The sequence below is a fragment of the Neodiprion pinetum genome, chromosome 7 (genome assembly GCF_021155775.2).
Source record: "Neodiprion pinetum isolate iyNeoPine1 chromosome 7, iyNeoPine1.2, whole genome shotgun sequence".
Lineage (NCBI taxonomy): Eukaryota > Metazoa > Arthropoda > Insecta > Hymenoptera > Diprionidae > Neodiprion > Neodiprion pinetum.
Genome location: NC_060238.1, coordinates 15,856,926 through 15,882,334, shown reverse-complemented (window position 1 = coordinate 15,882,334; position 25,409 = coordinate 15,856,926). Strand labels below are relative to the sequence as shown.

The following is a 25,409-nucleotide window of genomic DNA, read 5'->3' as shown; positions in this document are numbered from 1 at the left end:
AATCTATTCACGTTAGAAATCCCGATATTTTTGGAAAAGCGAAAACAGCCACGAGCAAAATTTTCGAAAACTCCACAATTTCCGGCAAACCCAACATTTCTGAGGAACTCGGGAATTTTAGTAATACGAGTTTTTCGGGTAACCCGGAATTTTCGGGTCCATCGAGATCTTTGGGTAATCCGAAAGTTTCGGGTAATCCCAAGTTTTCGGGTAATCCGAAATTTTCGTACCCGACCCGATCCGACCCGAAGAATTTCAGTACCTGCACACCCCTAATATATATATACATATATGTAAGTGGCGCCAGAAAGTAAACCGTTCCTCAGAATTGAGGATCTTACTCTACGTGTTAGAAACTGCAAGTTTTTTACAAAACTTGATATAAATTCAGCATTTTGGTCGATACCAGTTCGTGAAAAAGACAGACACAAACTAGCGTTTGTGACCCACCATGGCCATTGGCAATGGAACTGTCTACCATATGTTTTAAAGTCAGCATCAGCAATTTTTCAGAGAGTTTTATCTAGTGTCATAAGAAAAAATGAACTGAATAATTTTGCAGTAAATTACATAGACGATACACTAGTATATTCCAAAACTCATGAAGAACATATGAATCATGTGGAGCAAGTACCAAAAGCACTAAGCGATAACGGATTCAAGTTAAATAAGCAAAAATGCCAATTTGGTTTAAAAGAAATAACCTACCTAGGCCACAAAATAGGCAACAATTATATAAAACCAATAAACGATAATTTGATTGCAATAAAGAATTTTCCCGTGCCCGAAACAAGAAAACTAGTAAGACAATTTCTAGGGAAAATAAATTTTTATTTAGAATACATACCACACATACAATCTTACTGGACCCATTGCACAACTTGCTCAGAAAAAAAATAGAATTCCACTGGTCTAAACAATGTCAAGATAACTTTGAAAGAACAAAAGAATACTCATATTCAGCTCCAGCTCTGGCAATATTTGACCAAGATGCCCCTATATACTTGTATACGGATGCCGGTATGGAAGGAGTGGGAGCAATCTTAAAACAACCGCAAGAAGATACATCACTGAAACCAGTATTCTTCTTCTCAAGAAATTTGACAAAGACGCAGAAGACAAAAAAAAGCAATATACATAGAGTGTCTAGCAATAAAAGAGTCCATCCTATATTGGCAATACTATTTAACGGAAAAAAAATTTATAATCTTCACAGACCATAGGCCTCTAGAAAACTTTAATATAAAAAAAAAGTAATGATCAAGAACTAATTGACATTTTGAACTATATTTCTCAGCTTGAGTTTGATACTGTCTATAACCCAGGAAAAGAAAATATAGAAGCGGATTGTCCGTCTAGAAATCCTGTACTAGAGTCACATGAGAATGCAGATAATGAAGCAAACTTCTTACAAATTGAGGAAATAAAAGAAAATCAAAAATTACTTAAAATAGGTGACTCATGTGAAAATAACGATGACATCATCTACAAAAGGCTAAATTAGTAAAAAAAAAGTACTGAAAGATGGCAAAGTATCAACCATTTTAACAGACCAATATGCAGGAATAAATTCTGCACAATTCAAACAATACACAAAAAAACAAGATATGACACTAATTTTCACAGCAGTGAACTGTACATTTTCAAATGGATTAAATGAAAGAACGAACCGAACCTTAGTAAATAGAGTAAGATGTAAAATCTACAAAAATAAAGAAAAGTCATGGGCAATCATAGCAGAAGAATGGGTAAAAGACTACAACACAATACACAGCTCAACAGGATTTACACCAAACTACTTAAAAACAGGAATAGAAAACTCGTTCATACCAAAACAATTAAACAATAATAATACCAAAAATTTAGAAAATAATAGATTATTAGCGTTGGAAAACTCCAAAAAAATACACAATCAAAATAAGATGTACTATTACAAAAATGTTAAAAAAATCATACATAACGTAGGGGATTTAGCATATATATTCAGAATGGCAATAAACTAAACAGAGACAAACTAGATGTAATAAGTTAAGGACCTTAAAAAATAAAAAATAAAATTTGTGATACAATTTATCTCATAGATAGTAGATTAAGAAAACACGAATCAAACTTATTTCACGCTAGTAAATTAATTCCGTATACAGCAGGGCTCCACCCTCTGTCTTAAAAGGGGGGGATGTAAGTTGAACGTTACACGCCAAACCCAGTCGTACGACACTGCCGCAGAGCGTCAGTACCATAGAGGTCTCCAAACAGAACACCTCGTGAAAAGGCCACTCTCACATCCAGGTGTACAACTTCCGTAGGTTAACAACAATAGTATAGATTCAGGTTAGTATTAAGTACTTATGTTTATTATAATGTTGTAGCTAAAGCTAATGTCTAATTTTATCTTAATTACAGTTACCGTAAACTGCATCTTACGTGTTTGATTTCAACCTCCCCGTTAAGTTTCTGGTCACGAAACTTACATATATGTATATGAGGGTGGGCCAAAAAAATCGACTAATTTTTTTTTTCACTTTGTACTCCGAAAATTTGGTTGGTAGAGACCTCAAAAACATTCTCTCCAAGTATGAGCTCTTAATTTTGATAGGAAGGTCCTCCGCCTCGCAGTTTTCTATTTTTTTCTTATGGTGAGGAAGAAAAATACATATCTCGGTATCTACTATTTATAAAAAAAAAGTATCATATTTTTGTAAGAAATTGAATTCTCTACAAAAAAGGTCTCTTACAATTTTTTTTGTATACCTCACTGTTCAGAAGATATTCACCGTCAAACTTCAATGCACACTATTTTTAGCAGTTTTTTGTTTATAATTCAAGCAATTTCAATTTAATTCATGAGTTTCGGGAAAATTTGTACAAATTTCAGTTTCTGTCGTCGAAGTAACTACTATAGAAGTTCTCTGTTTCAGAAACTTTTCGTAATTGATCATTTTTTTGGTATTTTTAAAAATTTTTTTTTTAATATATCGAAATCCGAATCATGCTCTAAATTATTTTTATGGCGTTTGTTCAGAGAACATTTTAGAACTTTTTTTCACAAATTATACATAAAATGTTTTGCTTGAGAGAAATTTTGTTTTGAATCCTATCGCTTCGTCTGGTTGTCTTGTGCAACTAACGCCACTGTTAAAAATAGTGTGCATTGAAGTTTGACGGTGAATATCTTCTGAACAGAGAGGTATACAAAAAAATTGTGAGAAACCTTTTTTGTAGAGAATTCAATTTTCTACAAAAATATGAGTTGCACGTATCATAATGACTTTTTGTTGAAGAGTTATAAAATTAATAAAAAAAATACATCCACCTTAAAATGATCAAACTTTAACCTTCAATAACTTCTGAAGGTATACAAAAAAATTGTAAGAGACCTTTTTTGGAGAGAATTCAATTTCTTACAAAAATGTGATACGTTTTTTTTTTATAAATAGTAAATACCGAGATATGTATTTCTCTTCCTCACCGTAAGAAAAAAATAGAAAACTGCGAGGCGGAGGACCTTCCTATTAAAATTAAGAGCTCATACTTGGAGATGTTTTTGAGGTCTCTACCAACCAAGTTTTCGGAATACAAAGTGAAGAAAAAATAGTCGATTTTTTTGGCCCACCCTAATGTATATATATCCATTGATATATGCAAGGATATACAGGGCGAGTTTTTTATCTTGGCACGTCGAAATATCTCAAGAAATACACATTGTGCAAAAAAATTTTCAGCATCAGAACTGTTTGATCTCGAGGGGGGAAATTTAGTATGTGAAAATCAACCCCCCACCCTAACCCCTAAATGCGGGAGGGATAGTAACTTCGAAATTTCTTCGAATGAATGATAGAGGTTCCCATTCGAAATTTCAAAGTTACTACCCCTCCCGCATTTAGGGATTGGGGTGGGGGGTTGATTTTCACATAGTAAATTTTCCCCCTCGAGATAAAGCAGTTCTGATTCTGAAAATTTTCTTGCACGATGCGTATTTCTCGAGATATTCCGACGTGCCAAGATAAAAAACTCACCCTGTATATCAACATAAATAAATAAATAAATAAATTAATGTATAAACTGAAGAGTTGAGAAAATCCCGTACAACAAATATTATGTATGCCTAAATTATGCAACGAAAAAATAAATGTCAATTAAATACATGAATCTGTATGGTTTATATTTACCTGTCAATATAAAATTTTTTATAGGCGACAGTCGCATCTCGAAGATGCTCAATTTATTTTTTTAAAGTTTTTCACGTAACCAACTTTCAGCTGCAAATATTTTGAACACATTTTGAACTACTTCATTATCAGTTCTAATCGTTTCAGGAATGTTCCTATAGTAGTGTATATACTAGAGTGTCCCAAAAAAACCGACTATTTTTTTTTTTCAAAGAACATTGAAAAATCGTCAGAGTATCTCTAGAAAATGACCCTGTGAAAATATAAGCTCTTAATATTAATATTTAGAGGTGGCGATTTGTAATTTTCTATTTCCCATTTAAATAACATGGGAAATTTTTTTTTTGAACTTTGGAATTTTGTGATGGGATAACGAGCTACTTCATAAGTATGACAAAATCAGGTCTTATAGGAAATTTGATGCTCTACAAAAAAGGTCTGATTGACATTTTGCGCAAATCCAGCCGTTTCAAAAATATCGAGCCTCAAACTTCGGACTGTTTAAAATTATGCTTTTTTTTTCGTAAATACAACAAAAATTAATTTATATGTATTATAAACCCAGAATTATCAACTGAACAATAAATATATGCATATATTTGACGGAATGCAGATCCGAAATTATTAATAATTTGACAAATGATAATTTTTATTGATTTTTAGCGAAAAATATTTACTTACCTAAAAAAATTCGTAGAAGTTTATTATAAATTTATTTGTATTATGTATTAATAATCCATTTAAATTAATAATAATAGATTTATTGTCTTGGTACTAGATTAATCAGTAATAACAGTAAAATACAAGATCTATTAAGAAAATTGATATGAAGTGAAATAGACTATAAACATATGACTATGCAAATAGTAAATATATTATTCATACATAATACAAATAAATTTATAATAAACTTCTACGAATTTTTTTAGGTAAGTAAATATTTTTCGCTAAAAATCAATAAAAATTATCATTTGTCAAATTATTAATAATTTCGGATCTGCATTCCGTCAAATATATGCATATATTTATTGTTCAGTTGATAATTCTGGGTTTATAATACATATAAATTAATTTTTGTTGTATGTTGAGGGACAAGGCTCATAGTGCTAGTAGATTCGCGATGTTTCCGAATGTATTAGCATAGACCATTGTCCACTTAGCTATAGTCAGTTCCTATCAGTACACCGCCCTGGACGGACGTGTGTCTTGTACTTGTTTATATTGTGATATGCTTAACGGTTGTAGCCACGAATGTATTACTTGCTTATTAATAACTCCTCTAATCCACTATCCTTTCGTCATCAGGTTATGGGCCCAGATAAGGTAACCCAATAATAAAGGTGGTTGTTAATAAATAAAGTAAAAATTCTGAAAAGTGCGTGAAAAACGTGCGAGTAGCATCGAGAAGTTTCGATAGCGTGCTGTGGCGTGGATTTCGTCATTGTGAGACACTAGGCGTAGGAGCTCGGACAATTTGGCGGGAAAACCGTTGTGCTGTGACTAGCGAAAAAGTTGATAGTGTCGATTTTTAGTGGTTGTTAAGTACTTTGTAGAAATGGCTCTCTCCATAAAAATAGATCCTCTCACTGCAGAAAATTATAGATCATGGAGGGCTCAGATCAAAGGACTTTTGATGAGTCACGATTTATGGGAGTATGTCACCGGAGAAAATCCAAAACCAGAGACTGGACAAGAACAAATAACAGCGTGGATCAAAAAGGATCGGAAGGCTATGGCAAACCTTCTGATAGCGCTGGGAATGGATGAGGCAGCCAGCTACGATGACCTGGAGACATCGAAGGAGATGTGGGATAAAATTCAGGCGACGTATAAATCAAAAGGACCGGCGAGAAAAGCGTATTTACTGAAAAAATTGGCTTTGTCGAAGATGGCAGAGGGAGATGACGTCAGAAAACATGTAGCAGAATTTTATGAAGCAGTGAAAAAATTGCGAGAGGTGAACCTGGATGTAACCAGTGAGATGCTGGTGATTTTGTTGTTAAATAGTTTACCGGAAAGCTACGAGATGTTCAAAACGTCGATCGAGACACAAGATGAGTTACCAACACTGGACGGGCTGAAAGTTAAAATCATGGAGTATCATGAGGGACATGCGAACAAACATGTCGAGCCAGCACAAGGAGCGATGTACTCAAAGTATAACCAAAGGAAACAGCGTGGACAACATGGCGGAAAGCCAAAGGCGTCAAGTTCTCGGGATGAGAATTTTCGGCGGGAAGTCGAATGTTTCAGGTGTCACAAGAGGGGACACATTGCAAAGAACTGCCCGGAGAGAAACAAACGGGAGTACAACAGTGCGAGAAATACTCATGAGTCATCGTTGAGCACCTGTGAGCAGGCGATGTACAGTGGTAGTGGTAACATGTGTTGGTGTATAGACAGTGGTGCGACTAGTCATCTGTGTAATAATAGAGACAAGTTTAGTAATTTTAAGCCTAAGCAGGCGGAGTTGAGCCTGGCAACGGACAAAAATACAAAAATATTGGGAATAGGAAATATTTCAGTGAATGTGTCAACAGGTAAAAGTCAGTGGGACATCGATTTTAAGAACGTGTCATACGTACCAGACTTGAGAACGAATTTATTCTCGGTGGCGCGAGCCACAGATTTCGGGCATACAGTGACCTTCAAGAAAACTGAAGCGGTAGTGGTAAATAAAAACAATGATGTGATTATGCGCGCGCAAAGACGCGGGAATTTATATTTTGTAAATGACATTAAAGACAGTGTAAACAGTGCCGTATCTAGTGAAAAGCCAGAAATAAATAAATGGCATGAAAAGTTGGGGCATGTAAATGAGCGAGACCTGAAGCTCATGGCTAAAAGTGAATTGGTGTACGGGTTAGACATCAGCGACAGTGAAAAATTGTCAGAGTGCGAAGTGTGTATCCAGGAAAAACAGACTAGACTACCTTTTCCAAAAACCAGTGAACAACTACCCCAAAAATTACTCGAAATAGTTCATTCAGATGTGTGTGGACCAATGCGGCATGCATCGACATCAGGAAAAAGATATTTCGTCACCTTCATCGACGATAAGTCAAGATGGTGTCGAATATATTTGATGAAAAATAAATCTGAAGTTCTGGAAAAATTCAAGGAGTATAAAAGCGAGGTGGAGAACCAAACTGGGGAAAAGATAAAGGCGTTACAATCAGACAATGGAAAAGAGTATTGTAACGGAGCGTTTAATGAATTTCTACTGAAAAATGGGATTCAAAGACGATTGACAGCACCGCATACACCCCAACAGAACGGTATAGCAGAGAGAAAGAACCGAACACTGATAGAGATGGTACGATGAATGATGCGGCAGGCGGGGGCACCTCCTCACCTGTGGGCCGAGGCGTTAAGTAACGCAAACTATACAAGGAATAGATGTCCGACCAGTGCGTTAAACGGCGAGATACCGTATTGTGTGTGGAAGGGAAGACCTCTCACAGTTAAACACATGCAAGCTTTTGGGACAAAGGCTTTCGTCTTGGATAAGACGCAAAAGCGCGGGAAATTAGATTCCAGGTCGACACCAGGGATATTTGTAGGATACGCATTTAATTCCAAGGCATATCGTATATACTTCCCGCGGGATAGATCAGTTGTAACTACACGAGATGTGAAGTTTGTTGATCAGATTGGATTCAAGGGTGAATATCAGGAGATATTCGAGACCGAGAGAAACACTGAGGTAATAGAGGAGCAATGTGAAGAACTCGAGGTGCCGAGCGAAGAGCCAGAGATACCCGAACCAGCAAAGATACCAGAGAGACCCAATAGAAAGAGAGGGGCAAGGCAGTCTTGGGAAGGCGTAGGGTTACCCAGCAAGAGAGGCCGGGGACGTCCGACGTACCTTCGGACAGGATTAGTAGGCAGACCGAAGAAAGTATACGTCACACTCCCAGAAAAACAGAGTGGGAAAGACCACGGAGCTGCTAGCGAACAAGAGAATGAAGGAATCGAAGATGATGCGATGGACGAAGAGGTATTCGCATATCTAACAGTGACAGAAAATCCGACTACATGGCAACAAGCGAGCAAGACAGAAAATGCGGACTCGTGGAAGGTAGCATTGGAGGAAGAGATGCTAGCCCAGATAAAAAATAAAACATGGGAAATCGAAAAGAGACCCAAGGGCCGAAAAGTCATCGGAAGTCGCTACGTATTTTGCACTAAGTCTGATGGTAAAAGAAAGGTCAGATTAGTCGCAAAAGGGTGTTCTCAGAGGCCAGGAGAAGATTTCACCGAGACATTTTCACCAGTTGTAAGATCAACATCAGTGAGGGTCATGGCAGCGGTAGCGGCGGAATACAACTTCAAGATTCACCAGATGGATATAGTGACCGCGTTTTTAAATGGTGATTTGCGGGAAAGTGTATGCATGGAAGTGCCTGAGTGTATGCGCGAGATTATCGAAAAAATAATTGCGGGTGAGCCCATCGGTTTAGGCGGGAAGGTAATACGCGATGAGAAAATTATAGAAACCGCGAAGCGCTGGAGAGAGGGCTTGAAAGCAGGGAATGACAGTGTTTGTGCTCTGAAAAAATCGCTGTATGGTTTGCGTCAAGCCGGGGCTGAGTGGCATAAAAAATTGGTAGATAGATTAAATATATTAGGTTTTAATGCAGTGCCACAGGATAAATGTTTATTTGTAAACCGAAAAGGTGACAGTGTAATGTATATAGCAATATACGTGGATGATATCTTATTAGCTAGTGACGACGAGGCCTGGATAGGCAAAATAAAGAAAGCGTTGTCAGAGTCGTTTGAGACAAAAGATCTCGGGTTAGTTAAAAGTTGTATAGGTATCGAATTTGAGCGGGACGAAGAGTCACGTGTGTTGTTACGACAAAGAGAGTATACCAGGGCCGTACTCAAGCGTTTTGGGATGGATGAGTGTAAACCGATAGACACACCCATTGAGGCTAAATGTAATTTAGTAAAACCAGAATGCATGAATGAGTCAGAAATGAATAAATATCCGTACCAGAGTTTAATTGGAGCGTTGTTGTATCTTGCGATAACTACTAGACCAGATATAGCATACGCGGTAAATTTCTTAAGTCAGTTCAATACCAATTACAATGTAGATCATTGGAAAGCCGCGAAAAGGGTTTTAAGGTATTTGAAGGGTACAATAGACTACGGGTTAAAATTTGAGCAAACCGGATTAGCTTTATTTGCAGTTGTAGATGCTAACTGGGGAGGGGACTCAATGGATCGTAAGTCGTATACGGGATATGGATTTATTCTGGCGGGATCTGTTATTAGTTGGGAGGCGCGAAAACAGAAAACAGTGGCGCTCTCAAGTACAGAGGCAGAGTACATGGCCGTAGCGGAGGCTACGAGAGAAGCATTATATTTGAAAGGCTTATTAGTTAGTTTAGGTATACAGGAAGACTCAGAAATTGTCACAATACTGAATGATAACCAGAGTGCAATCAGTATGATTAAGAATGACGTATATCACCAGCGTACAAAGCATATAGATGTTAGACATCACTTTGTAAGGAATGAGTATGCGTGTGGAGTGATAGACGTGAAATATTTAAGCACAGAGAGAATGCCAGCAGATATGTTTACGAAAGGTCTGAGTGGTAGTAAACACAGGAAATGTGTGAGTAATATAAATATTGTAAATAGTGTGTGTGAGAGCTTGGATTAGTATGCACGCACTATGTACCTTGAGAGAGGGTGTTGAGGGACAAGGCTCATAGTGCTAGTAGATTCGCGATGTTTCCGAATGTATTAGCATAGACCATTGTCCACTTAGCTATAGTCAGTTCCTATCAGTACACCGCCCTGGACGGACGTGTGTCTTGTACTTGTTTATATTGTGATATGCTTAACGGTTGTAGCCACGAATGTATTACTTGCTTATTAATAACTCCTCTAATCCACTATCCTTTCGTCATCATTGTATTTACGAAAAAAAAAGCATAATTTTAAACAGTCCGAAGTTCGAGGCTCGATATTTTTGAAACGGCTGGATTTGCGCAAAATGTCAATCAGACCTTTTTTGTAGAGCATCAAATTTCCTATAAGACCTGATTTTGTCATACTTATGAAGTAGCTCGTTATCCCATCACAAAATTCCAAAGTTGAAAAAAAAATTTTTCCATGTTATTTAAATGGGAAATAGAAAATTACAATTCGCCACCTCTAAATATTAATATTAAGAGCTTATATTTTCACAGGGTCATTTTCTAGAGATACTCTGACGATTTTTCAATGTTCTTTGAAAAAAAAAAATAGTCGGTTTTTTTGGGACACTCTAGTATATACGAGAGTTCCGGATCACACAATGGCGCGCTTCCCCCTAGCTCCCCCCTAGCTACCGCCTCGAGCCACGGCACACGCGCGCATGCACGCCCGCCCGCACACACGCACGCGCGCACGCAAGCACACACACACAGACATACACACAGAAATACGAAATAAATAAATTAATTGATACAAAATAATAATAAAATAATAATAATAAAATAAATAAAATAAAGATAGATTAAATGAATAGAATAAATAGAATTGATAAAATGAATCAACAAATAAAATGAATAAAATGAATAGAATAGATAAAAAAAATTAATGAAATAAAGAAAATAAAAGACATAAAAAAAAATGAAATAAATGAAATGAATGAAACGAATGAAATAAATGAAATAAATGAAATGAATAAAATAAATGAAATAAATGAAATGAATTAAATAAGTGAAATAAATGAAATGAATGAAATGAATGAAATGAATGAAATGAATGAAATAAATAAAATAAATATAATAAGTAGAATAAATAGAATGAATAAAATAAATCAAAGGAATAAAATAAATAAAATGAATGAATAAATAGATAGAAAGAGAGAGAGAGAGAGAGAGAGAGAGAGGGGGGGGAAGGGAGGGAATGATGCTGAATACTGAAAAATTGAAACAAATCGAAAAACTGCGTTAACGTACTAATCAAATGTGATAATCGTTACGGAAATTAAATCGGCATTCGCAGTATCGTAAGAGGATTGGTGTAGCACTATATACATTCTATAAAGTACACACAAAAGTAGAAACTCGTTGAAGTCTTCGGGTTTGCGAATGAACACCTTTTTTCACCACTCACTTTGTCAAACACCTGTTTCTGCACGAGAGATTTTTCAAAATGCTAGAGAAGTTTCAAACAGCTATTCGGATTTGTATGAAAGGAGACACGCTCATCCTCGACCGAGCAAAAACCAATCAGCCAATCGTTCATGGGGTGTACGCCTCGTGACATACAGGCAAAAATGTAACGCGACAACAGCTGCGAAAATTTTCTCAAGAGATCGCTACCTGCTTTTTTGATGATCAATTTTTTCCCATCACATGCTCCACGCTAATATGGTTGGGGGTGTGCAGGCTCGGACTTGTTCGCTATAAAGAGTCATAAACCCCAAAACTGTATGTGCACAACGCATCCGGTCAAGAGTCGATAAGACAAGATTTTTTTTACGCCAAACACTGCTCGCTACCTGCTTTTCGTTGACCGATTTTTCCCATCACATGCCCCACGCTGATAAGGGTTGGGGTGTGCAGGCTCAGACTTGTTTGTCATCAAATTTTTTTATTCTTTGATGGCTGCGGTGGTCCACCACTGCAGCCCTCCACCCAGTCACCACTGCGCGCTGCCCACTACCTGCTTTTTCGTTGACCAATTTTTTCCCCATCACATGACCCAACGGTGGTTGGGGGTGTGCAGGTTTTTGATTTTTGCTTAGCCACATGAACAGTCATATTGATCAATTTCACAACCGCTCCCCACTTATAATCCTGGATCGGTAAACACACCGGCTTGCAACCCGATTCATGCACATTTTTTACACGGAAACTGTGAATCGTCTAAGAATTACAAGAAAATATTCAATTATACAAAATATCTCCACATTCTCTTCCCTTATGCATACAGGTGTAACATATCGTCATCAATAATAATAATAATAACAATAATAATAATAACAACAACAACAACAACAACAATAGCAATAATTGAATCTCCGTACATGCATAGATAACGATCTGGTAAAAATACCGAGTCAATCAAACGATACTAGACGAGCACGAGATCAAAATCAAGACGTCGAAATGCAAACAATAAACGGTATTACGAATAGCACAAACGTTTTAGTCAATCAAAATACCATTAAAAATTTCTCAGAAGAATCCCCAAACAAAAAGATCACGACACAACATCGAACCAAATTTTACCAATGTTATGTAACCAAGATAAACGACGCTATACTTAAAAAAATTCACAGCTAAACCTGAAAATAATCTATAACTAACTTACAAGTTATTTGGAGAGGAAATGAGTTTTAATTCATAAACACAATCAAATATGATATATAACGGGTCGATATATAACCCTTTGTTTTTATTTTAAAACATTTAAAAAAAGACGCATTGGGGAAGATGTTTAGTAATGCGGGTGGTAAACCGCCCACAATGCCTCCGGCTCGTGCCGCACCGGGTGATCCCAATCCTCGAAGGGGCAGCGTTGCCCCCACCACCCATCGATCAACCATCTGATGCCGAAGAAGTCTATGAAATCGTCACCCTGCCATCGGCAGTCGTCAGCTAGCCCTCAAAAATATGCAATTTCGCTTCGAATTTCCACCCCACCTTGGCGGCGTTTCATAAAATCCTTTATACTGATCCACCCTAGGGACTCTAGAGTCCTCAGCAGATACTGTAAACAAGGATAAACGACCAAATTTAAATTAAAATGCTGCGCAAACACTTCGAATGGAAAGAGCGAAAACCATGTGCCGCAGAACACTATCATGAACAATGAACAATGAATCAAAATGAAGAATTCCCAAAACTTGAATACTTTTTCTTTGTACATATAAACACAAATAATTAAACGATTCAAAAACTTTGAAACATATTACGATAAAAACATTTATAATGAGCAAGATGATGAAACTTGGTACTTACAGAAATCTTCTCTAATTCGAGAACCATTTTTTTCTTTTCTAACTATGTACTTTTATAAATCGTCAACTCAGTGAAGTTTGAAAAATGGATACAATTTTTCACGCAGCGACGCGATCTCAATTTCTTTGCCTCGGCTTTACGGACACTTTCTGTACGCAGAGATCGTCCTCCTTGCCTATATCATCCATAGCTCTAACCCGACCTAACCCAGCGGAGTAAAAGCTAACCTGACCTAAGACGGTAGGACTTGACCTAACGTAACCTAACTTGACCCAAGACACTACAACCTAACCTAAATTGATAAAATACTTTCTGAAATGATTTATTCGATCAAGCTTGATCGCTAGCTTCGATAGTTCAATGATTCTTGAGCAATTCGCGGTTGGCGCAACGGCTTCGAGGTTTCTACAACCTGACCTACGTCAAGGCTACTCCAACTTAACATAACCTAACTGGACCCTAGACACTACAACCCAACCTAATATAACCTATCCCAACCCAAGACTGTACAACCTAGCCAACCTAATATAACTTAATCTTTTACAGGTTTCCCGGTAACATGAAAAGACTTCCGTTTCCTCTATAGACGGGGAAGCTTTTGGTAACATTCGATCATTTTCCTTGTTCTGTCATCTACTGGTTCTCACTTTGTTACACGTACTACTTGTCATGCAATATAGGTAATGTAACCGGGCTTATTCATGTTTGAAAATACAAATTCAGTAGATTCTAGCGGAGCTGTCGAGAGTGCGGTATGCATCACAACATTTTCCAATCCGCATTGTTGCAGTACGATGACATTATGTAAAGCAATAATTCGATTTCTGACATGTCTTTCAAGACAGATTAATTTAGAATTAATGGATGTAAAAATATTCATATTCCTGGCCGTTATAAACATTAACACGATTCACAATTCCATCAGTTTTACACAATTCATCAACCCTATTGGATACGCAATTTTTATTAAAATCCCCAGCATTAACTTTTCCCCATAAAATTACGCTGCCGCCAATAAATAAGGAAAAATATATCTCATTCACGAATGCGTTGATGGAACAATAATGTGCTTGAGATTCATCGATTCGTTATGATTTTTATGGCTAGCAGCATCCTTTCCATAAACTTTCCACATATTTGAATGATGCAGATAAACATACAACGCGTAAATTCTGCAATAACCAGACTCAGTTCAGTTTGATGACTGGTAACGACGTTTTCCCCATGAATACGTTGATTGCTGGGAGAAGCTCGATGAAACTCAGCTACCTGCAAAGAAGCATTTCTGCTCACACCTATGTGATGCAAATATTTCAAACGACGATTACAAGCATGCTAAAAAGTGTGTGTGTGTGTGTGTGTGTGTGTGTGTGAAGATATGGGGAAGATATGTCGAAGGCCTATTTTAGGAGTTTTCTAAAAATTTGGAAGCGGTACTTGGGTTTTAACTAAGAAAAATTACGCAAGTGCTTGAATACTGTTAAATATTGAGGTTGGATCATTGAAATAAATATATTCGTGAGGTTTATTATACAGGGTGTCCCTAAATTGCCTCCCACGGACTAGCCAGCATAATACCTCGTTAAAATCCAACCCAGAATTTCTTTTCCGGAAGCTCGTCCGACGCATAGTTTTTGAATTATAAGCGATGGCGCTAGGCCAATCAGAGTGCACCATTTCATCTAGATTTGCCGCCACGGAAATTGCTGTTTTTTTCGTCTGGGTGAATTATTATTATTCGCTTACGAATTAAATATCGGCACCTCCCCTCTCTCGCTGCTGTATCCCTTATTCTTGAGGATGCGCTTCTGTTTACACACACAAGTGTGCGCCCATGGATGTGCGGCCGGCAGCGTGTGCCGCGGCAACAATACCGAGGTCAGCGCCCGAGAAGGGGTACAGCAGCGAGAGAGGGGAGGTGCCGATATTTAATTCGTAAACGAATAATAATAATTCACCCAGACGAACAAAACAGCAATTTCCGTGGCGGCAAATCTAGATGAAATGGTGCACTCTGATTGGCCTAGCGCTATCGCTCATAATTCAAAAACTATGCGTCGGACGAGCTTCCGGAAAAGAAATTCTCGGTTGGATTTTAACAAGGTATCATGCTGGCTAGTCCGTGGGAGGCAATTTAGGGACACCCTGTATATAACGATAACAATAATTAAATTATTTATTTATAACTGTGAAAGATTCTTAAGATACATGAGGATTACAGTATGTATGTATAAGCCATAGCGAGATGCGCTCTCTCTCTATCTACATGGCTGACTGACTGTATTACGCTATACATGCGCGCACACACACACACTCACATACTATACACACCTAGCGGCGCGCGCATCCTCACTCATGGATATATCTTGTTACATTTGTATGTGTGCAGTATGGCAATTACGTATAATTCAACACACCTCCTTAATTCCATACTGTACAACTCTATCTTCGGTAAACAGTTAATTTTCTGAATACAACCAAAATACTTTTCTTTTCATATCATAAAATTAAATTAACAAATTTTTCTTTTCTCAAAAAAACTTTGATAAGTATAGTAATAACAATCGTAATAATTAATTATTCAAATTTAACAATAATCTTATTCTTTCAAACTTATATCTACCTAACGCTTTTGTAAAGATATCAGCTAAATTATTTTCAGTATCAACTTTTATAATATCAATTTCTTTCTTATCATAACATTCGTTTACAAAGTGATAATGTATTTCAATATATTTGGATCTTTTAGTTAAATTACCATATTTTGCAATCAAAACTGCACCAGAATTGTCTTCATATATTTTTATCGGTAAATCAATTTTTACTTTGAAGTCTTTAATCAAGCTTTTTATGAATTTTACTTCGCTCACTGCCTCTGATAACGCTACATATTCGGCAGATGTCGATGATTTTGTTACACTATTTTGTTTTTTTGTTTTCCAATAAATTATGTTTCCATAAAATCTTATTGCAAATCCAGTAGTGGATTTTCTATCATTTGTGTCACCTGCCCAATCAGCATCAACAAAACAATCCAAAATGTCAGCTTTCAAATTTCTTTTGTAAGTCACCTTTAAACTTCTTGTAAGATACAAATATTTTAAGACTCTCAATGCATATTTATAATGTATGTCGTTATAACAATTTTGAAACCTACTCAAGTAATTTACGCTGTAGCTTATATCAAATCTTGTACATGTACTTATATACATTAATGCTCCTATCAAGTTTCTATATTTTATATTATTTGATGCTGATTGTGCGGGTTCAATATTCAAACTTTGTTCCATCGGTGTATTATACAATTTACTTTCAATTATTTGGTAATGTTTCGCTAATGACTCAATATATTCACTTTGATCTAATGTCATCATTTCATTTTTATAATCATATTCAATATTTATTCCTAAATACGTTTTCACTTTACCCAAATCTTTCATTGCAAATCTCTGACTTAATTTTACTTTTATTTCCTTAATTTTATTCTGATCTTTTCCGCAAATTAATAAATCATCTACAAACAAAATTATATATATTTTCTCGCCATTTGCCTCTTCCAAGATATATAAACAATAATCACTATTGCTCCTTTGAAAATTCAACTTTGTAATATATTTGTCAAAGCATTCATACCACGCTCTCGGGCTCTCACGCAATCCATACAACGCTTTTTCCAATTTATACACTCTGTCAGTTTTATCGTTGTAGCCATCGGGTTGTTTGACATAAATTTCTGACTTAATCGCACCGTTCAAAAAAGCAGTTTCAACATCCATCTGTTCAATCATATATTTATTTTGAACGCAAAAGGCTAATAACAATTTCAATGTTTGTAATCTCGCAACTGGTGAATATATATCTTCAACAATTTCCTTTTGTTGGAAACCTCTAACTACTAATCTTGCCTTTTTTAAATTATTCGATTTGTTTGTGTATACCCATTTGACATCGATTATTTTTTTGTCTTTTGGTTTGTTTACAAGTTTCCAAGTTTTATTTTTATTTATACAATCGATTTCTCTTTGCATTGCTTCTTTCCATAATTCAGACTCATTGCTACTCAAAGCTTCGTCATATGTCTTTGGGCTATTCTCGCTTACAAAATTTACATATATGTAATAGGTTTCTCTATTACCATAATAACCCCATCGGTCGGGTTCTTTTGTTTGTCTGTTAGACTTTCTACGAGTTGGAATTTCTGTCTCTTCGCAATCTACAAAATTTCCCGAGTCGTTACTTGAATTTATTTCTTTTTCAATTTTTGGACTTTTCTTTGGACTTGATTTTTTCTTGGGACTTGGACTTTTTATTTTTACTGGACTCTCAATTCTATCATCAAAAACGTCATCCTCTACATCGTTATCATTCATTTCACTCTCATTTTCACTCTCATCATTTCCTTTAAAGCCAATCAAATTTTCATGTTTTTCGATTATATCTACATGTCTCGCTATTTTTACTCGACCGTTGTACAAAACTCTGTATCCTACATTCTCATATCCAACTAATATTCCACAATCTGATTTTATATCCCATTTATTATCTCTTTGGCTCTCATCAATTTTGAAAAATACTTTGCTTCCGTACAATTTTAAATTTTCAATATTGGGCCTTTTTCCAAAAAAAATTTCATAAGGGCTTTTCCTTTCAAAGGTATTTGCTATCGTTCTATTTTTTAAATAACTTGCTGTTAAAATTGCTTCTGGCCAATATCGAATATTTAATCTTGCGTCCGCCAGTAAGCATCTCGCTGCGTCCATAATTGTTCTATTAAAACGTTCAGCTGTTCCGTTAAGCTGATGTACATATGGGGGGCATTTATCCAAGATTATCCCTTTTTCTCTGATAAGATTGGAAATGTCTCTATTTATGTATTCTTTTCCATTGTCACATCTTAATTTCTTAATTTTCTTTCCAGTGAAATTTTCAACCTTATTTATATAGTCCAAAAAACATTGATAAACTTGACTTTTATATTTTATTGTATAAACAATTGAAAATTTGCTATAGTCATCAATGAAACTAACGAAATAACAAGAATTATCATATCCAATATTTTTCTGCGGACCATTTACGTCTGTATGTACAATTTCTAGTATTTCTCTCGCTCTACTTCTATCATTCTTAAACGGTAAAGCATGCATCTTATTTTGTATACATGTACCACATCTCAAGTGAACATTCTCTAATTTTTTCGGGATTCCATCTACATAGTTTTCTCTACACATTGTATTTAAATAATTGAAATTGATATGTCCTAACATTCTATGGTACCTTTCTTTTTCAGTCATTGTTTGTGTACTATTTGCATTGTGATTATTTTTCAAGACATAACTCTCTAATTTGTAAAGTCCATTTTCTTTGTAAGCTATTCCAACTATATCACCAAATTTATTGTAAATACACGATTTTTCTCTAATTGAAACAATTTTGTAATTATCAGTAATTCTCGCGTAGCTTAACAAATTTTTGTCCATTTCTTTTACATAAAATACGTTTGATACAGGTATTTCAAATTCTTTACCATTTACTATTAAATAAATCAAGACTTTTCCTACTTTTGTAACCTTTAATGGTCTGCCATCTCCTACTTTAACTACAACTGGTTTTTGTAAATCTGAACTCTCAAAAAAATATGAATCATCATTTATTATGTTATCCGAACAACCGCTATCAAGAATCCATTCCATTTTGCACAAATCATTCATAAATACTCTACTTTCATACTCGCAAATTTTACTATTCATATTATTTTCAACGACATTTTCATTTTGACATTCTAATTTCGCAAAAAAGGTTTCATTTGACTTATAATTATTTTCTTCGTTGTACGTATACCTCGCGTTGTGGTAGTTACCGTTGTTGTTGTTGTTGTTGCCATAACCTCTTCCGCGACCTCTTTGACCATAGCCTCTCTCGTTGTAACCTCTACCTCTTGATTGTGTGAAGTTACCTCTGCTCGTGTTATAACCTCTTGGCTGATACGTCTCTTCGTATTGTCGTCGTTGGTGTTGATGTTGTTGTTGCTGTTGATGTTGTTGTTGCTGGTAGTGACCACCTCCTGGCCACCTACCCCTCTGATTGAAGCCGCCACGACCTCGACAATCTCTTGCATAATGTCCTCTCTTGTGACATCTATTACACCCCACGTCACGAACTTCAGTTTTGAAAACACTTGATTTTATATGATTGTTTGACATTTTACTTTTAGTTTCATACATCACAATTTTATTTTTCAAAAATTCACAATTTTGTTCCGTATCTTTAACACTATCGATAATATCACCGAGATAGCTGAGTGAATCAGGCAGTGTTTTTATGAGATAGTCCAATTTTTCTCTCTCTTTCACTGTAGCACCAGCGTTTTTCAATTCGTTTATTAGTTTTTCAAATTCAAAGAAAAATGCACTCGAATTTTCAAAGTCTTTTAAGCGTAATCGATCAAGTCTATTTCTAACACAAATTTGTAAACTCGTTGACGGTTTCAAGTAAATTTGGTCGAATTTGTGCATAATTTTATACGCGGTATTCTCGTCGCCGACAAACTCGAGTTGCTTATTCGAAATACTTGAATATATATAGTTCATTGCTTTTATGTTAGCTTCTATCCACGTCGTTTCATCATCTTTGTTCGATTTTTCGCGTATCGCATTGTCTTTGCACTTCTTCCACTCTAGGAATAAAAGTATCCTCTTTTTCCATTTATCGTAATCTTGACCGTCAAAAACGGGTACCGACATTTCGTCCGACTTTGTCATTTTACTCAGCTTTGCTATATGTGCTACTTTTATCAAAGTTTAATATCAATCTTTATCCGCGCGCATCTCGTTCAATTTTTATTTATTTTGAAAAATTCTTTTTACACAACAATCTTTAAGGTTTATTTTATTCGTAATCGTTTATATTTTTCATTTTTATTTAAGCACACAGTTTCTTTTTTTCACTTCAACTTTTTTTATACACCACGTGTTTCCATTGTCTCAAAAGTTCGTTTTTTTCGTTTAAATTATCATTTTATTTTACTCGGTTCTTCACAGTTTTCATTTTTTTATTGTTCTTTACCTGATTCACTATTCACTTTTTCATACTTTTGCAGTTTTTCTTACACCACGTGTATACCTTAACCTCTCACTTTTTCACAACCACTCTCTGCTACCATGTTAAATATTGAGGTTGGATCATTGAAATAAATATATTCGTGAGGTTTATTATATATAACGATAAAAATAATTAAATTATTTATTTATAACTGTGAAAGATTCTTAAGATACATGAGGATTACAGTATGTATGTATAAGCCATAGCGAGATGCGCTCTCTCTCTATCTACATGGCTGACTGACTGTATTACGCTATACATGCGCGCACACACACACACTCACATACTATACACACCTAGCGGCGCGCGCATCCTCACTCATGGATATATCTTGTTACATTTGTATGTGTGCAGTATGGCAATTACGTATAATTCAACAAATACATATGAAAATAAATAATGAAAATGAATCTATCATGAAGTTAGTTATAAATTAACTGGAATGAAAAATCAAAGTCTTGTCAATTTATTTTCGTACTCTGATGAGCTATTAACATAGTTATTTAGTGATGCAACTTTTTGGAAATGTGACGAGAAACAGCTTAATAAAACTTTTCAACTTTGGCATAATATTGACCTACTTATCAAACCATATTTTTATTCTCAATTTTTGAAATGCTAAATAGTAATTATTGTCAATTTATAGATTCTCAATGTGCTAAAGATGACGGGAAAAATTTGACTTTCACAGAGCAAATTTTGTAATGTTCAGAATTATATAATCAACATCATTGAAAAATCAATGGCTGTTTGTCAATAACTGATTTACAAGGGAAATCATCGGATAGCTTTCAGATTATTAGATCCTGTTTCCAAGGCAACATTATCCACAAAGTCAATTTTTATCCTGTTGGCTGTACGTACTAGCTTTATCAAAAGGTACTCTTGCATTGTTACACATTTGTTCACTTTCGAGAGGTGAGAATTAACTATATTGTTACGTGTCCAAAAGGTGCTGTTGAAAAAGTTGAAGAGGCTGTTCAAAAAGAGACATGTGGTTTGTAGCCAACTGCAATAAAAAGAGTACCGAAAACGGTAATCGAAAGTAGTATAGCAAGAAGATAACCCGAGAATCCATCTGCACGTATTTAAAATTCAACATACAGATCACTTTGTCATGAACCATAATAATCCTAATCATACAAAAATATTTTTCCGGAATATTTAGTGTTATGAGTCCCCGTAATAGATTTTTATTATTGTTAAGGGAAAAGCGCGCCAGCTCAAAAAGTACAGGCACGTGACTTTGGAATTTGATATATATGTATCAGAAAAAGTAAACGCCAGTTGCCAAATCTTTCGGAGGCTTAGAGTCTTCTGCGTTCAACGATTCTTTGCTCAACTTTGAGAAAAATTATAAACACTAGCTATTACCACCAATATGTTTTGGTTTGCAGAACTATGCAAAAAATCTGAGAAACATCAGAAACGTGCACTCCACGTATTACTCAAACCTCGACTTAAAGTAATACAATTTAAAAAATTTGTCATCACGAAAGACTTAAGTTCTAGGAGTTTAGATGTGCAAATATGTGATTTTCGAAATGGGTGTAGCAAGATAAAATATTATAGCCTGAAATTTGGAAAAAATTGAAACTATTCAATCCAATCAACAACAAATAAACCAGATGTTTGAGGCCTGATAACTCCGAAACGACTTACCTTAGGGCAAATCTTTATTCAGATCTTTTTTGTAGAGCGTAAAATTTCCTACAAGAGTATGTTTTGTTTATATCTTCACACTGATTCGTTTTCGAGCAATAAAATTCTAAATTTGAAAAAAATTTTTTCCCATGTTATTTAAATAGGAAATAGAAAATTAAGAATCGCCACCTCTAAATATCAATATCAAGAGCTTGTATTTTACCGAGGTCATTTTTGAGCGACACTCGGAAGATTTTGCAATGTTCTTCGAAAAAAAAAAATAATCGGTCTTTTTGAAACACTCTAGTATATATAGGACTGTAATGTGTAGATGGTGTGTTTACACAGGTACACGAAAACGAATTCGAACTCACTGGTGATGAGAGAAATTCACGACAACAGAGTCAGGGCGGCTAGGTGGTCTGGTGGAGTAAGGCTCCGGTCAAGCATCTCTAGACGCCAGGTTCGATTCCTGGCTCCGTCGTTAATTTTTCGAAATCACCAAATTTTCGAATTTACACTCCTTCAACAATATTCTTCTCGTAAAAAAATGATTTTAACATCCGCATATCATTCATTAGACGGCTTCGCTTGTCTTACGTGGCTTCCCATCAAAAAGCAAGGATTCAAAGGAGTAAATACACCATCTACACATTACAGTTCTATATATACACTTGAAGAGGCGAAATTTCTTATACAGTCATTGATATCAATTGAAACCAGTTTTGCCCTTTGATACTTATTTTTATGTCCAACCGTCCATTCCCTACGTAGAGAATTAGAGAGATAGTTACATGTAATCACGCATAGACGACGAGTCTGCCTAGTTCAAGGTCTAGTTTAACCCATGAGTTCGACAGCCACTCGTCGGAACTAGTTTACTTACTACCCGTAAAACACAAATCGAATCGTTGATTTATTCCTTTTTTTATTTATAAATTTATAAATTTTATGGGATAAGAGTCGTTTGTACATAGGAAGTACAGATCAGTGTTGATAGGCAAGCCAGTGCCTACCTGAACGTAGAAGCAAAGTATCAATTACGAATGTGTGAATATAGAAAGTGTTCTTCCTCTTCGAGACACAAATTTGTAAGAATGTCTGTAAGTGTTTACATTTTGGTATCTTACGCTTCTTGGTGCGAAGCTCGTAAGACAGTCAATGACCGTCTAATATTGAAATGCGGATATGCATCATCAACATTAATATTAATCACGAGGCAATATTCATTTTGTGAATCGTATATAATTTTTGAACTACTGGTAAATTCGAAAAATTAACGACGGAGCCAGGAATCGAACCTGGTATCTAGCGATGCTTTACCGGAGCCTTACTCCACTAGACCACCTAGCCGCCCTATCAATTACGAATTGTTTTTTGTTTCTTGATTCAAAAAATTTTATGAGTGATTCTTTTTTTGTACTTCAAGAAATTGAAGTAGGAATTACTTCTATTTTTCAGAATTATTTTTTATTTTTTAATTCGAAAAATTCTATTGGGAATTCATTCTGTTGATTCGAAACATTGAATAAAAAATCAGTTCTTTATTTTGATAGTTAGAAAAATTTAATCGAGAGTTAATTCTTCTCTTTCAATGAGAGAACTCTCATTATTACAATTACTTTCAATTTTTTGATTGAAAAACTAGAAATAAGAATTTTTAAAAAATTTTAATCATATTAGCGTAATTTAAAATTTATGCTGTCACTCGTAATTCTCAGTTTGAAACTAGAGAGTAGCCTAATACAGTTACGTTATGTTACGTAATTGTGTAAAAAATTTGCAGGCAGTGGGTTGCAGGCCGGTGCGTGTGCCGCCGGGCCACGTACAGTAAGTGGGGTGAAATAGCGGCTCATGTCTGGGCTTGTGGTCTGCTTGGCGGCCCAAGAAGCTCGCGAAAATAGTAAAATACTACTTGGCAGCGGCCAGACTAGTCCAATCAAATTGTCGCTCAAAGTAGGTTAAGTAAACATTGAATTATGTAGTTTGGGGATTGTTAGGGATCGATAGGGGGCATTCTGAGCATGAATTCAATTTGCGGGGTTCTCCGAAGGTCACCTAGGCCCCTCTCGCTAAAAACGCGTTTAATTCGATATCTCGAGAACGGTTAGTGTTAGGCAATAACTTTCAGAAACCTTTGCTCTTCGAAATTAAATTTACCAACTTTTTTTTTTAACATCAATATTTTTCAAGTTATTTCTTCCGAAATGCAAAAATTTTCGTTTTTTTCTCCCTATTTTTCATCTTTCGCTATTTCCTTCCCAACCATTGAGTTTTATGCAATTTTGCTAATGGTCGAAGTTGTAGATCTTTTAATTACTAACAACCTTTGTCTAAAACTTTTTTCTCCACTACCAATATCTTCGGAGTTATAGCTTACTTTACCGAGCGAAATCCGCGCTATTGTCGCAATATCATCGACACCAGTGGGTATTCAGTACTTGAAAGAAATATTAAAGTATTCCATGATCATTTATTAGCCAACTTACCTGTATAAAAAGGTGAATCGATTAAACTACTCGATCTGAGACAGCCATGTTTTCTTCGCAATCATTTAAATATTGTATTTCTTCAATTTGGGTATTTTTTATTGCATACAATGGGATAATAATTTGAAAAAGGATTAGAAAAAGAAGCAAATGAATAATCAAAACGGTTCGACACATTTATTGATAAAAAAATACTATGTAAAGTTCGTAAAATTAAGCATCCGAGATGGATGGATGTGATTCGTTTGTATCAGCGAAGAAAACATGGCTTTCTCATGTGGTGTTGAAAAAACTGGAACAGTTTCATATTTGCATAGATCACTTTGATCCAAAGTCTACATGCAAACGGTATCCGCGCTGTTTACTGGTTCGACGCAGCGTTTCCACTATCAAGCCAAGTGGATGTACAAGCACAAGTGCGTATCAAAAATTTCTTATGTGAGTGATGAAACCTGAATTGCGTATGGGTCAAATCTCATTCGGAAGCTAGGTTCTTGCTGCGAGAATTGAAAGAAGAAAGCAAAATAAAGCTACAGCTCAAGCTCAGCATAGAGATAAAAAAATTAGAAAATTTGGAGCGAAAAAAAAATAAGAATAAATAGACATTAATAGAAAGAAAAGATTGATACTGTGAATATTGTTAATACCAAAACTGTAAATAGTGTAAATAGCGTAGATATTGAAACGGACTCACGTTTCGAAATAAAGTGTGGGTTCGTGAGCTTAGTTAGCAAAGCAATCAAAGGCGAAAATTAAATATTTAAAGAAGCTTTTAATGCAAGTAAGTGTTTTTAGTTTATCGTCCGAACCAAGAATGTTTTTACAATAATACTGGTTGACGCAGCAACCTTATTAATTTTATGCCATTTGAAATATTACATGTCTTTTATTTGTGATGACTACTAGATCGATAGAAAAGGAAATAGAATGGGTGATTTTACTCTTTGTAACAATATTAATGGTTCCTCAAATTACTAATTTTCAATTTTTTCGTGTAATTTGCATATTTTTTAATATCAATACACGTATGA

At 35.4% G+C, this 25,409-nt stretch overlaps 1 protein-coding gene across 1 annotated transcript; it reads right to left on the bottom strand.

Annotated features, from left to right (window-relative positions):
- Positions 1 to 12,780: 12,780 nt before the first annotated feature.
- On the bottom strand, positions 12,781 to 19,262 carry LOC138191315 (uncharacterized protein DDB_G0280579-like). The gene is made up of 3 exons (XM_069137962.1): positions 18,986 to 19,262; positions 17,283 to 17,546; positions 12,781 to 12,896 (listed from the first exon to the last, which is right to left on the bottom strand). Exons 1-3 carry the CDS (start codon positions 19,260 to 19,262, stop codon positions 12,781 to 12,783), a joined length of 657 nt encoding a protein of 218 aa, XP_068994063.1.
- Positions 19,263 to 25,409: the final 6,147 nt, after the last annotated feature.

Excerpts from the sequence above, each read along its gene's own strand:
- LOC138191315 (XM_069137962.1), bottom strand. The coding sequence starts at position 19,262 with ATGCAAGAGATTGTCGAGGTCGTGGCGGCTTCAATCAGAGGGGTAGGT. Across the intron at positions 17,547-18,985 it reads GGTAACTACCACAACGCGAG|GAAATGATGAGAGTGAAAAT; the intron begins GTATACGTACAA and ends TTGGCTTTAAAG. Across the intron at positions 12,897-17,282 it reads CGACCGATGGGGTTATTATG|TATCTGCTGAGGACTCTAGA; the intron begins GTAATAGAGAAA and ends CCTTGTTTACAG.